The 15,000-nt window shown below is 45.6% G+C and overlaps 1 protein-coding gene across 2 annotated transcripts in view; it reads left to right on the forward strand.

The window, feature by feature from the left end:
- Nucleotides 1-15,000, forward strand: part of LOC143276522 (NAB transcription cofactor mab-10-like) — a 167,891-nt gene that overhangs the window by 80,051 nt on the left and 72,840 nt on the right. The window contains exon 1 of one of the 2 annotated variants that reach the window (XM_076581068.1): nucleotides 7,419-7,527. The exons of the other annotated variant lie outside the window; for it this stretch is intronic. Coding sequence (XP_076437183.1) covers nucleotides 7,425-7,527 — 103 coding nt within the window. The 5' untranslated portion in view covers nucleotides 7,419-7,424. Of the gene's footprint in view, nucleotides 1-7,418; nucleotides 7,528-15,000 lie in introns of those variants that run through there. 2 annotated transcript variants of the gene reach the window in all.

A 15,000-nucleotide genomic window follows, 5' to 3' on the forward strand; every position in this document is an offset into this window, starting at 1 on the left:
AAGTTCAAACCATTTCTTATTTGCCTTAAAACCAAGTGTCCTTAATCTAAACCTTGCAAAACTAATTCTGTGCCTTTGTCTGTAATAACATTTAGAATTTTTTCAGGTTGAAATACATTCTTAAATGAGAAAACCCAACTATAGTTGAAATGCATTCTTAAATGAGAAAAATCAACTATAGCTTTCTTTTGGTTTCCACACACACACACACACACACACACACACACACACACAGATTAAAAAAAAAAAAAGCTTCAGTTCAGTGTATTGCGATAGTTGTCATCCATCTATTCAACATCATAACTTCGCAGCATTTTGATGTAAACGTGACTTAATGGACAAACAGAGACAGACTGACTGGCTGAATGACAGACAGACAGACACGCTGACAGACGGATGACTGAATGCTTTATCTAATTAACGAAGAGAGGCCAAGGACGCCGCTAGTCATCTCCTGTCCTTTTTTTTTCGCGCACGTGCACAAATGCTGTAATTTTTGTTCTTATTATTATCATAGATATATATACAGTATAAATTATAATTTGAAATAACATATGTAAGTTATAATTTGAAATAACCCATATGTTCAAAAGGTTGAATATTATTAAGAGGGAAAACCCAGAGAGAGAGAGAGAGGGGGGGGGGTGGGGGGAGAGAGAGAGAGAGAGAGAGAAAACTTGAGAAAAAAAAGGGGGGAGTCAGTTCAGTGTATTGCGATATTTGCCATCTATCTGTTCAATATCTTAACTTCGCAACATTTTTATGTGAACGTGTCTTAATGGACAAACAGAAAGTCAGACTGAGTGGCTGACTTGCTGACTGACTGACTGACTGACTGACAGACGGACACACACACACGGACGAATGACTGAATGCATTATCTAATTCACGAAAAAAAAAAGCCAGTGACACCGTTAGTCATCCACTGTCATTTTTTTTTTCACGCACGTGCACAAGTGCGGTAATTATTATTATCACTATCACCATAATCATAGATATATACAATATAACTTGAAATAACCCATATGTTCAAATGGATGATTATCAAGAGAGAGAGATAGTGGGGAAACTCAGTCTGTCAGAGAGAGGGGGAGGGGGAGAAAGAGAGGGGGAGGGGGAGAAAGAGAGATCAGTCTGTTAGAGAGACGGAGACAGAACAGATAGAGAGAGGCAGACAGAGAGAGACTCAATCAATCTGTTACGAAAGAGCGAGAGAAGGGAGGAAGTCAATCTGTGTGTGTGTGTGTGTGTGTGTGTGTGTGTGAGAGAGAGAGAGAGAGAGAGACAGACAGACAGACAGACAGACAGACAGACTCAATCAATCTGTTACGAAAGAGCGAGAGAAGGGAGGAAGTCAATCTGTGTGTGTGTGTGTGTGTGTGTGTGTGTGTGTGTGTGTGTGTGTGTGTGTGAGAGAGACAGACAGACAGACAGACAGAGAGACTCAATCAATCTGTTACGAAAGAGCGAGAGGAGGGAGGAAGTCAATCTGTGTGTGTGTGTGTGTGTGTGTGTGTGTGTGTGTGTGTGTGTGTGTGAGAGAGAGAGAGAGGCAGACAGACAGACAGACAGAGAGACTCAATCAATCTGTTACGAAAGAGCGAGAGAAGGGAGGAAGTCAATCTGTGTGTGTGTGTGTGTGTGTGTGTGTGTGTGTGAGAGAGAGAGAGAGAGACAGACAGACAGACAGACAGACAGACAGAGAGACTCAATCAATCTGTTACGAAAGAGCGAGAGAAGGGAGGAAGTCAATCTGTGTGTGTGTGTGTGTGTGTGTGTGTGTGTGTGTGTGTGTGAGTGTGAGAGAGAGAGAGAGAGAGAGAGAGAGGCAGACAGACAGACAGACAGAGAGACTCAATCAATCTGTTACGAAAGAGCGAGAGAAGGGAGGAAGTCAATCTCTGTGTGTGTGTGTGTGTGTGTGTGTGTGTGTGTGTGTGAGAGAGAGAGAGAGAGACAGACAGACAGACAGACAGAGAGACTCAGTCAGTCTGTTACGAAAAGGAAACCAACCATCTTTCCCTTCCTTTGGCAGCTAGTTCCCATCAGTGTCCCGCTGTCAGGGACAGGTAAGCAGGTCTGTCTTTGTTGGCTGTGTCACGGGCGTTGTCTGCCCTTGTCGATAGACCACGTGATCGTGCTGTAGTAGTAACAGGAGAGGGGTGGTGGTGGTGGCGGGGTGGAGTGGGGTGAGGTGGGTTCTTTCACAGACGTCGTTAGAGAGGGTACATGGTTTTAATGGTCTACTAATTATGATTGATTGATGGAGACGACGTCTCGTTGCCGCTACTGTTGTCGTGCCCTCGATCATTCATGTTGGTGGTGTTGGGTGGGTGGGTGGGTGGCCGTGGGGTGAGGTGTTGTGGGTGGGGGGAAACATGGGGTGGTTGGAGGTCAATGTTCGAGTTGGACTTAGAGCGTTGGAGATAGAGTGTAGACTTCCTCGTTGTTGTTGTTGTTAATGTTCTTGTTCTCCTCCTCTTCCTCCTGCTTCTTCTTCTTCTTCTACTCCTTCTTTTTCTTCTTCTTTGTCGCGTTTGTGTATTTCTCCAGCTTCTTGTCTTCCTACCCCTCTTCCTCCTACTCCTCCTAGTCCTGGTCCTCTGATCCTTTTCCTCCTCCTCCTCCTCCTCTTCTTCTCTCTCCTCTTCCTTCATCCTCCTTCAGTTACGTTTCTTCCTTCTACTCCTCTTAGTCTACCCCTTCCTTCTCCTACTACTCATCATCGTCCTTCTCCTCCTCTTCTTCCTCCTCCTCCTCTTCTTCCTACTACTCATCCTCGTCCTTCTCCTCCTCTTCTTCCTCTTCGTCCTTCTCCTCCTCCTCTTCTTTCTCCTCCTCCTCTTCTTTCTCCTACTCATCTTCGTCCTCCTTCTCCTTCTCTTCTTCCTCCTACTCCTCCTCGTCGTCCTCCTCCTCTTCTTCCTCCTCCTCCTCTTCTTCCTCCTCCTCTTCTTCCTACTACTCATCTTCGTCCTCCTCCTCCTCCTCTTCTTCTTCCTCCTCCTCCTCTTCTTTCCTCTACTCATCTTCGTCCTCCTTCTCCTCCTCTTCTTCCTCATCCTCCTCTTCTTCCTCCTCCTCTACTTCCTACTACTCATCTTCGTCCTTCTCCTCCTCCTCTTCTTTCTCCTACTCATCTTCTTCCTCCTCCTCTTCTTCCTCCTTCTCTTCTTCCTCCTTCTCATCTTCGTCCTACTCCTCCACCTACTCTTCCTCCTTCTACTCCTCATACTCCTTCTCTTCCTCTCACCACACCTTCTCCTCCACAAAGAACGGTATGACCAATGGCGTGCGTGGTTCGGTCAACAAAGGCATTTAGTCACGTGTAACTGTCAGAAAGTTAGAACCAAGCAATGCAACTGGCTCCAGAAGTCCTTCTTCTTCTTTGTTCGTGGGCTGCAACTCCCACGTTCACTCGTATATACACGAGTGGGCTTTTACGTGTATGACCGTTTTTACCCCGCCATGTAGGCAGCCATACTCCGCTTTCTGGGGTGTGCATGCTGGGTATGTACTTGTTTCCATAACCCACCGAACGCTGACATGGATTACAGGATCTTTAACGTGGGTATTTGATCTTTTGCTTGCGTATACACACGAAGGGGGTTCAGGCACTAGCAGGTTGACCTGGGAGATCGGAAAAATCGACCCTCAGATTGAAAGTCCAACGCTTTAACCATTCGGCTATTGCGCCCGTCGCTCCAGAAGTGCAACCACCCTCTTGTCCATTCTGCCACGGAGCCGGTCATTAGAGAGGTTGTGTTAGAGAGAGAAGCAGGGTATGCGGGACCCTCCAGGTCAGCTGAAGTGACGGCGACGAAGGAGAAGGGAGTTCAATTAAAACGAGAGAACGTTTGAAGGGGAAAAGAAAAGGCGGGGGAGGGTGGAGGAGAGGGAGAAGGAGGGGGAGGTCGTGAAAAGGGCTGGTTAACAAAGCAAAAACAAAAAAGGGGTGGGGGGGGGGAGGGAGGGTGGGGGGGCGGGGGGGAGAGAAAAACAAACAAACAAACACGCAAACATTCCAAAACATTTGAAACGCAGCGTGGTGAGGGATGTTGAGAAATTTACCCACCAAGAAAGAGAGGAAAGGCGAAAGATTCGACAAATAACTGTGAGGTGATCGAGAGAGAAAAGGGGGGGAGACAGACAGAGAGACAGACAGAGAGAGAGAGAGGGTGTGGAGAAAGAGAGGCACACACACACACACACACACACACACACACACACACACACACACACACACACACACACAGGGCAGGTATTGAGATAGAAAGAGAGGGGGGGGGGGGAGAGAATAAGAGAGCGAAAGAGACAGAAGAGAGAGAGAGAGGGGGGGGGATAAGAGACAGCGAAAGAGACAGACAGACAGACATACAGACTGATAGGTTTGGTATTGAGGAACAGATAGGACAGACAGACAGAGAGACGACGCGAACACATGAGAATTTATAAAACTAATAAAATTGTGTGGGTTTGGGAGGAGGAAGAGGGGAGAGAGAGAGAGAGGGGGGGGGGAGAGAGAGAGAGAGAGAGAGAGAGAGAGGGGAGAGAGAGAGAGAGAGAGAAGCGACGCGAACACACAAGAAATTATAACACTGATGAAATTGTGTGGAGTTGGGAGGAGAAAAGCACACAGAGAGAGAGAGAGAGAGAGAGAGAGAGAGAGAGAGAGGTGGGGGGTAGGAGTGAGATGTGGATGGGAGGAAGGAGGGAGGGGGAAGGGGACAGGGGAGGGTGTGTGTGTGTGGGGGGGGGGGGGGGGGGGGGGGGGGGGCAGAAGAGGCGGCCTTCAGGTGGAGACAAGGCAGCCAGGTAGATCAAAGACACGGAAGGGGGCGTGGTCATTGGCCGTGCCCAATGGCCAATCTCCAAACCCCTCATCGTCTGTCGACGACAGCCACTCGCTCGCTATTATAGCTTTCACGGAGGGATAGGATAGGGTAGGAGGATGCCGACAGTGTGTGTGTGTGTGTGTGTGTGTGTGTGTGTGTGTGTGTGTGCGTGTCCGTGTGCGCGCGCGTGTGCGACTTGCAAATGCACTTGCACGCTGTGTGACGACAACAACACAGCAACAACAACAATTGACGACAACGCTTGCCGCCAGCCCAACTGCTTTGAGTTGATCAAAACCATCATCCACTCTCTGTTGTTGCGGGTTATCCAGCCCTCCCCGCCCCCCTTTTCCTGCCTCCATCATCCCTCCACACTCCCTAAACCCCCACTCCTCCCCCTCCCCCTCCTCCTCTTACTCCGCTTTGAACAAGCCTCATCTCATTCACACAACGCTTGCCGCTGTCCGGACTCGCTTCACAACAGTTCATCTCTTCTTTCTACTACTCCTCCTCCCAGTTCAAGCGGCCGCTCGATTCCACATCATCAACATCATTTGTTGTGTCTCCGTCGCGCGTTACGCTCTCTCTCTCTCGCTCTCTGTATTGCAGTGCTGTGCTGCGGGATGGTGATTTAGCTCTTGTTTCTCTCTCTCTCTCTCTCTGGAGGGAGGAGGAAGTTGTTGGTGTGTCGCGAGCTGTGCGCGTGCATGGATGGCACCACCACCACCACCACCACTACCACTACTACCACGGTCTTAGATACCTGCTCGCGCGGCACCGCGAGCACAAGTCGAGGGGAGAGAGAGAGGGGGGGGAGTAGAGGAGGAGGTGGGTGGGTTTGAATAAAGCCAGCATGCCGCAAACGGCGGGAGACAGTTGTAACCTACAACCGCAGCAGCAGCAACAACAGCAGCACGAGGAGAAGGAGGAAGAGGAGGAGGAGGAAGAGGAAGAGGAGGAGGAGGAGGAAGAGCAGCAGCAGTATCGTTGTTTACAGCAACAACAACCGCCGCACGTGGGTGTAGCTGCCGGTCCCGAGACTACCTGGACGTGGTCCGAAGAGTGTAAGAACAGCAGCAGCAGTAGTAATAGCAGTAGAAGGAGGAAGAGTGAAGGGGCCCCGCCGTCGGCCGACATGAGGGAGATGGGGGGTCTGGTGGGCTGGCCCGCCCCGGAGGTGGCGGCGGCCTTGACCTTAACCTCCAGGGGCGGGGTGACCTTGACCCGGGACGGTGGCGGCGGCGGCGGTGGTGTTGGCGGCCCGGGTTACTGCCATCAGCAGCAGCAGGAGGAGGAGGAGTCTTCTTGCGCGGGGAGCCTGCCGCCGCCTCTGCTGCCCGTACCTGCGCAGTCTCGGCAGCAGCTTCACCAGAGACACCTGCAGCAGCAGCAGCTTCACGAGCATCACGTGCAGCGACGGCTTTCAGACCTGGACCACCTCCAGCAGCAGAAGCATCACCATCAGCAGCAGCAAGAGCTTCTGGAGCAGCAGCAGCAGCTTCAACAGAACCAACAACAACACCACAACCCGCAGTGTGAAGAGTTTCACCAGAAACACCTATTGCTGCAGCAACAACACGAACATCAACAACAGCATCAACAGCGAGAACAACTGCAACACCAACGACAACTACAACAACGACGACAACAACTGCACGATGATGACGTGGATCTCTTCAACCACTCCCCTTCCTCCTCCCCAGGGAAAGGCCATCTGACGGCTCATCAGCATCATCATCACCATCATCAACATCATCATCACCTGGCCCGAACCGGACCTCTTCACAACGGCGGGACCTCCCAGGCCTGGGGGGAGAGGGAGAGGGGGAGGGGGGGTATGTGGGGAGGAGGAGGGGAGGAGGACGACGCCATTGTCATCACCACCACCACCACCGCCAACAACAACAACAACAACAACAACATCAACGACAACAACGGCAACATCTTCAACAACATCAACGACACCAACGACACTTCCACCACCGCCGCCGCAGCCACCAACACCACCACCAACACTGCCGCCAGCGACGCCCCCACCCCCACCCCCAAGCCCGCGGATCGTTCCCCTGTCTCCTCCGGCTCTTCCCCCCACGCCCCCTCTCCCTCCTCCCTCCCCCCCTCCTCCTCCACCGCCGCCCTCCACCTCCGCCCCCACCACCACCACCACCCTCGCCACCACCATCCTCACCCTCCCGCGGTCACGCCCGTTGGCGATCGCCTCCTTCTCCCCCACCCCCACCCCCCCCCACTTGCCGCATCCTTACCCCCGGGCTCGTCGACTTCGCTCGGCGAGGGGGGAGAGGGAGAGGGAGAGGAGGGAGGAAGAGAAGAAGCAGGAGGGGGAGGAGGAGGAGGAGATGAGGAGGTTGTGGGGTGTGCCTCCACCCGGGGTAGGGGGCCTTCCGCCCTCTGGCCCCCCACCACCCCCACCACCACCCCCACCCACACCACCACCCTCGGCCTTTCCCTCCGAACCACCACCCCCATCACCCCCACCCCCATCACCATCACCCCCACCCCCACCACCCGTCAGCTTTGCGCGTGGGCCCTGCGCGGGGAATGGAACCCCCGATGCCTGCTGCTGTTGTAATGAGAATGATGTCCGCTTGGCCCGGGGGTGCTGATGTTGGTGGTGGTGGTGGTGGTGTTGGTGGTGGGGCGTACGCTGATGTACCTGACCTGGAGCTTGGAGGTAAAGGTGTGTGTGTATTGGTGTCTGTGTGTGTGTGTGTGTGTGTGTTGGTGTGTGTGTGTGGGGGGGGGGGAGGGTGTCGGTGTTGGTGTGTTTTGGGGGAGGTGTGTGTGTGTGTGTGTTGGTGTCGGTGTTGGTGTGTGTGTTTGTGTTGGTGTCGGTGCTGGTGTGTGTGTGTGTTTGTGTGTGTGTGTGTGTGTGTGTGTGGTGGTGGTGGCTGTTGTTGGGTTGTTAGTGTGTATGGGGGTTGGGGGAGGGGGATGTGTGCTTGATGAGGTGAAGGCTTGTGTGTAGGTACTTACGTTGGGGCTGGTGTGTGTGTGTGTGTGTGTGTGTGTGTGTGTGTGTGTGTGTGTGTGTGAGAGAGAACTCAGAGCTCATAACTCAGAGTGTATATTGATGTATGCGTGTGTGGCTGTGTTGGTGCTTCATCAATCGGTTTGCGCGCGCGGGACGTTGTTACCTTTAATCAATGTGAAACCTACAATGCGAAAAAAATCGCTTTCGGAGACAGTTGGACAGGTTAAATAACAAGACTTAAATTGAAAGTACAAGTTTTGACTACATACAGTTCTACTCTACGAATGACGCGCAAAGAAAGAATTATACAGTCTTGTCTGTAGCTGTTGCGGGTTGCACTATATGCGAATGAATGATGAAATTGCTTTCGGCGGAGAAATTGAAAAAAAAGAAAAAAGAAAAAAAGATTTCACCGAGACTTTACCTGAAAGCTGTAGTTTGATTGGAGGTGTACCCAGCGAAAGAGCGCCCCGAAAGAAGTGTTGTTTGTAAAACGACTGATTACCAGACAAGCTGGGCATGACGTGACCGGCAGACAGACAGACAGACAGCAAGTAAGCGCACTCAAACCGTGAATCCGTGGTCGCGCCCACTGACACGGAAGAACTCGTTTAATTTATTCTGCCTGCAGCTGTCAGATTGTATTCTTGCTTGAAAACGAGACAGTACAACGATCATCGCCAGTGTACTTTTGTTGTTGTTGTTGTTGTTGCTGGCTTGGGTATTGTACGTATCTTTTGTACGCTATGGTTATGATTGTGTATGTTGAAAAACCACTCATTTACAAAGCGTTAAGTTTTTGTTTAAAAAAAAAAAAAATATGCATTGTATAGCCAAAACAAATTGTCAGAGATTTGTTTAGCAAACACGTTTCGTTAAAAACGGACACAGAGCGAGCAAGCGAGCGAGAGAGAGAGATTTTGTGACAGACACAGAGAAATCGTGTTAAAACTGACTGTTCATTTTTGTTGTCAAGAAAAGTATGTTTCTCATGTTGCTTTTGTTGTTGTTTTTGTGTTTTTCACGACTGTTGAGGCCCCGTACTTTAACCGTCTGTACACAAAATGAAACAGACTGGTCGCTTTGAATTACCCAACGAAAATAGATGATACTATAAATGTGACTCGTTTCGGTTTGTGAGTTTGGGGCCACTTCACTGGTTAGTGGATGGCCCACCACTTTTGCTTTGAAGTTTTTCACCAAAAATAGTTTAGTTCTCTCTCTGTCTGTCACTCCCCCCTCTGTCTCTGTCTCTCCCTCTCTCTGTCACTCCCTTTCTCTCTCTCTCTCTCTGTGGGGGTCATGGCCTTTATTGAATAAAAAGATGTCCATGTCTGTGTGTGTGTGTGTCTCTCTCTCCGTCTGTCACTCTCTCTCTCTGTCTGTCACTCCCTCTCTCTGTCTCTCTCTCTGTCACTCCCTCTCTCTGTCTCTCTATCTCACCCCGCCCCCTCTCTCTCTGTCTGTCACTCCCTCTCTCTCTCTCTCACTCTCTCTCTGTCTGTCACTCTCTCTCTCTGTCTGTCACTCCCTCTCTCTCAATCTTTCTGTCTGTCACTCTCTCTCTCACTCTCTGTCTGTCACTCCCCCCTCTCTCTCTGTGTCACACACTCTCTCTCTCTCTCTCTCTCTGACTGTCTGTCACACACCCCTCCCCTCTCTCTGTCACACACACACACACTCTCTGTCTATGGGGGTCATGGCCTTTATTGAATAAAAAGACGTCCATGTCTGTTTCCCGTCTCCATTTGCCTGCTCCCCCACGCTCCCACCTCCCCCGGTCTCTGTGTGTGTCTAGTCTCTGACTGATTATTGATTTAAAGTAAGTTTTGGTTGAACCATCACAGAGCCAACCACCGTCTGTCTTTCCACAGTTACATCCAGTGTGCCGCAGTCTGAGTTTTTTCTTTTGCTGCTTTAAAAAAAAAAAAATATATTATTGATATTTTTTCTGTCATTCTATTTTTCTTTCATGTTTTTTCATTCTTCTTTTTTTCGTTCAATGTTTTCTTTCAACGTTTAATCTTTCATATTTTCCCCTTTTATTTCTTCTTTCGTGTGATTCATGTTTTGGTTCACTTCTTCTTTCTCGTTTTTACCTAAAAAAAAGAAAAAAAAGTTTTTCTTTCGTTTTTCCAAGTTTTCTAATTTAAAAGTTGTTTTTTTTTTCTTTCGTGTTTTTCTTTCATTGTTTGTTTAGTGTGTTTGTTCTTTTTTGTTTTTGTCTTGTTTCCTGTTGTTGTTGTGTTTTTTCCCTCTTGATTTGGTTTCTTGCTTTGAAAGAGGTTTCGTGGCATGTTTTCTTTTTCAAATTCAGTTTTTTTGTTTCATGTTTTTTTATTTCAAGTTTTCCATTTCTTTCTTTGTTGTTGTTTTTGTGTTCAGTTTTATTTTCTTCGTGTTTTTGTTTAATGTTTTGTTTTGTGTTTTTCTTTTGTTTTGTTTCATGTTTTATTTTTCGTGTGTGTGTGTGTGTTTTTGTTTGTTTTGTTTTGTTTTGCTTTGCTTTTTTGGAGGGGAGGGGGGTCGTGTTTTGTTCAAAGGTTTTGTTGTTTTTTTGTTTTGTTTTTTGTTTGTTTGTTTGTTTGATTGTTTATTTATGTATGTTTTGTTCAGGTTTTTCTCTGATGTATTGTTTTTTTGTTTGTCTTTTTACATGTGTGTGTTTTTGTTTGGTCCTTCGTTCCGTGTGTTTAATGGGTTGTCTCACATTTCGTTTCCTTGGTTTTTTTTTGTCTTCTTTCTGTCATGTTTTGTTTCATCTGAGGTGTTTTATATTCTGTTGGTTATTTGGTTTCACGTGTTATTTCTGTCATGTTTTGTTTCATCTGAGGTGTTTTATATTCTGTTGGTTATTTGGTTTCACGTGTTATTTCTGTCATGTTTTGTTTCATCTGAGGTGTTTTATATTCTGTTGGTTATTTGGTTTCACGTGTTATTTCTGTCATGTTTTGTTTCATCTGAGGTGTTTTATATTCTGTTGGTTATTTGGTTTCACGTGTTCTTGCTGTCATGTTTTGTTTCATCTGAGGTGTTTTATATTCTGTTGGTTATTTGGTTTCACGTGTTCTTGCTGTCATGTTTTGTTTCATCTGAGGTGTTTTATATTCTGTTGGTTATTTGGTTTCACGTGTTCTTTCTGCCATGTTTTGTGTCATCAGAGGTGTTTTATATTCTGTTGGTTATTTGGTTTCACGTGTTATTTCTGTCATGTTTTGTGTCATCTGAGGTGTTTTATATTCTGTTGGTTATTTGGTTTCACGTGTTATTTCTGTCATGTTTTGTTTGATCTGAGGTGTTTTATATTCTTTTGGTTATTTGGTTTCACGTGTTATTTCTGTCATGTTTTGTTTCATCAGAGGTGTTTTATATTCTGTTGGTTATTTGGTTTCGTGTGTTATTTCTGTCATGTTTTGTTTCATCTGAGGTGTTTTATATTCTGTTGGTTATTTGGTTTCGTGTGTTATTTCTGCCATGTTTTGTTTCATCTGAGGTGTTTTATATTCTGTTGGTTATTTGGTTTCGTGTGTTATTTCTGTCATGTTTTGTTTCATCTGAGGTGTTTTATATTCTGTTGGTTATTTGGTTTCACGTGTTATTTCTGTCATGTTTTGTGTCATCTGAGGTGTTTTATATTCCGTTGGTTATTTGGTTTCACGTGTTATTTCTGTCATGTTTTGTTTCATCAGAGGTGTTTTATATTCTGTTGGTTATTTGGTTTCGTGTGTTATTTCTGTCATGTTTTGTTTCATCTGAGGTGTTTTATATTCTGTTGGTTATTTGGTTTCGTGTGTTATTTCTGCCATGTTTTGTTTCATCTGAGGTGTTTTATATTCTGTTGGTTATTTGGTTTCGTGTGTTATTTCTGTCATGTTTTGTTTCATCTGAGGTGTTTTATATTCTGTTGGTTATTTGGTTTCACGTGTTATTTCTGTCATGTTTTGTTTCATCTGAGGTGTTTTATATTCTGTTGGTTATTTGGTTTCATGTGTTATTTCTGTCATGTTTTGTTTCATCTGAGGTGTTTTATATTCTGTTGGTTATTTGGTTTCACGTGTTATTTCTGTCATGTTTTGTTTCATCTGAGGTGTTTTATATTCTGTTGGTTATTTGGTTTCATGTGTTATTTCTGTCATGTTTTGTGTCATCTGAGGTGTTTTATATTCTGTTGGTTATTTGGTTTCACGTGTTATTTCTGTCATGTTTTGTTTCATCTGAGGTGTTTTATATTCTGTTGGTTATTTGGTTTCATGTGTTATTTCTGTCATGTTTTGTTTCATCTGAGGTGTTTTATATTCTGTTGGTTATTTGGTTTCGTGTGTTATTTCTGTCATGTTTTGTTTCATCTGAGGTGTTTTATATTCTGTTGGTTATTTGGTTTCGTGTGTTATTTCTGTCATGTTTTGTTTCATCTGAGGTGTTTTATATTCTGTTGGTTATTTGGTTTCATGTGTTATTTCTTTTTTCCTTACTTTTCTTTTCTTTCTTCGCTTATTTTATCTCCCCCTCCCTCTCCACCCCCACCCCTCTTCATTCTCTGCCTGTGTCTTTGCCCCTATCTCGGTCTGTTTGTTTCTCCGTCCGTCTGTCTCTCTCACTCACACACACACACACACACACACACACACACACACACACATACACACACACACACACACACACACTCTCTCTCTCTCTCTCTCTCTCTCTCTCTCTCTCTCTCACTCTCTCTCTCTCTCTCCCGTTTGATTGCATTGCTCGAAATTTGCTTTAGCCTGTTTTGCTTACAATGGCAGTAAAGATGAATTATAATCATAAATGTATTAAGCGCGTGTATGATCGTGTTAAATCGAGAGCCAGACGTGGCGCTAACTAGTTTTACAGACTGTACTAGTTGTACGATGGGAGTGAGACAAGGAGACACACGCAGTCCCCTGTGTGTGTGTGTGTGTGTGTGTGTGTGTGTGTGTGTGTTAAGAAGTGATTAACATGGAGGTATTTTGATTTATTTATGCTTTCTTTTGGCTGGTGGCGTAGTCTTGGATTTTCAGAAAATGGCAGTGGCATTGCAAACTGCCACAAAAACACCCACAGGAGGGTGTGACTTCTCTCAACATAAAAGTCAATGGTAGTTTGATTATGTGGTAGGGAAAAATGGATAGAACAGTGGTGGCATGAATCCTGTGCTATATATCCATAAGTATTTGGGAAATAGTGGCAAAAAGATGTTTGAAAACAAGAGAACGCTGGCCATTAAGGAGAAGCCTGAGCGAAGGAAGCAGGGCTCATCTTCTGGAGACGTTTTCATCTGCAACACCTGTGGGAAGTGCTGCGCATCCAGAATCAGCCTCTTCTCCCATATGAGGATAGACACCGACAAATAAGTCTGCCTGCATACTCGTCTGTCGGTCCAACGGGAGACTCCATCCATTTGGGAAATCTTTTCTCTATGCGTTTAAGTGTTACCGCTGCTTGTGAAAAAAAATGTCACTAGCAGTTTCAAACGTGATTTATTATGTATCATGAGAAAGTTGTATGTTCTTAGCATAATAGCTCATTAGAAATATTTGTTAAACGTTTTGGTTCTCAAGTCCAACCGATAACTCATTGAGGCGTAGAAATAAATTATAAGGTCAATGTTATATTTTTCAGAACATGTCACAACGTAAATATCTATATCTGTCTATCTATCTATCTATCTATCTCTCTGTCTGTCTGTCTGTCTGTCTATCAATCTATCTGCCTGTCTGTCTGTCTGTCTGTTTTCCATATCTATTTATCAGTGTCTGTCTGTCTGACCATCTGTTAGGAATATATGATATGTCTATATATCTAGATCTACTCAAACAAACAAACAAACAAAAACAAACAAAACAAAAAAACAAAAAAACAACAACAAAAAAACCACCTAACTTTTTGCTGGGTTCTTTCACACCAGGAAAATATACTAGCAAAATGACAAAAACTCAAACGATAATCTAAATAAAATTCATAAACAGGAAACTATCAACCTCAAACGATAATCTAAATAATATTCATAAACAGAAAACTATCAACCTCAAACGATAATCTAAATAATACTTATAAACAGGAAACTATCAACCTCAAACGATAATCTAAATAATACTTATAAACAGGAAACTATCAACCTCAAACGATAATCTAAATAATACTCATATGCAGGAAACTATCAACCTCAAAAGATAATCTAAATAATACTCATAAACAGGAAACTATCAATCGATCTAGTGCAATAATCATATTAAAGACAGATGCATACACAGTGGAACAGCTTAAAGCTGAACGGTTCTGCAACTTGTTTCAGCTAAGTTATAAGATGCAGAATGTGGAAAACTTATTTCTATCAAACACGTAGTATTTGAATGCGAGAGTTTACAGTTATTTTTACCAAAACCTTTCGAAAAGTTCACTTGAGGTGGGGGTTTTTTGGTGTTTTTTTTTTTTTTTTTTTTTTTTATTTTTTTTTTTTTAATACAGATTTCAAGACGTTAATTGTTATTGCAGTTGTTATAGTTGTGTGATGTTAGCTTTCCCCCTCGTTTGGCTTAATCCCATCCCGTGCTCCTTTTTACTTGCTCAGGCATGCACGTGCATCAGCCAGTCATGCGCAGTGCAGACACACATGCACGCGCACTTACACACACACACACACACACACATGTGCACGCACGCTCGCACCCACATATATACAGAACAAACACAGGCGCGCACACCCGCGCGCGCACGCACACCCTATGCACAAAGCAGTAACACAGACACACGCGCACGCACTCACGCACTCGCACACTCACACGCTCAAGACTAGTGAGGAAGAGAAGGGTGGAGAGGGAGACAGAGACAGAAACATCCCCCCCCCACACACACACTCATATATATATATATGCACACACAGACACAGACACACACACACACACACACACACACACAGAGATACACACACACACAGATACACACACACGCACACACACACAGATACACACACACACAGACACACACACACACACACACACACACACAGACACACACACACACACAGACACACACACACACACACACACACACACACACACACACACACACACACACACAGACACACACACACACACACACACACACACACACACACACACATAGTGAGGGTATAGATATATTGAGATGGGGAGATACACAATA

Source organism: Babylonia areolata, chromosome 32 (assembly GCF_041734735.1).
Source record: "Babylonia areolata isolate BAREFJ2019XMU chromosome 32, ASM4173473v1, whole genome shotgun sequence".
Taxonomy (NCBI): Eukaryota; Metazoa; Mollusca; class Gastropoda; order Neogastropoda; family Buccinidae; genus Babylonia; species Babylonia areolata.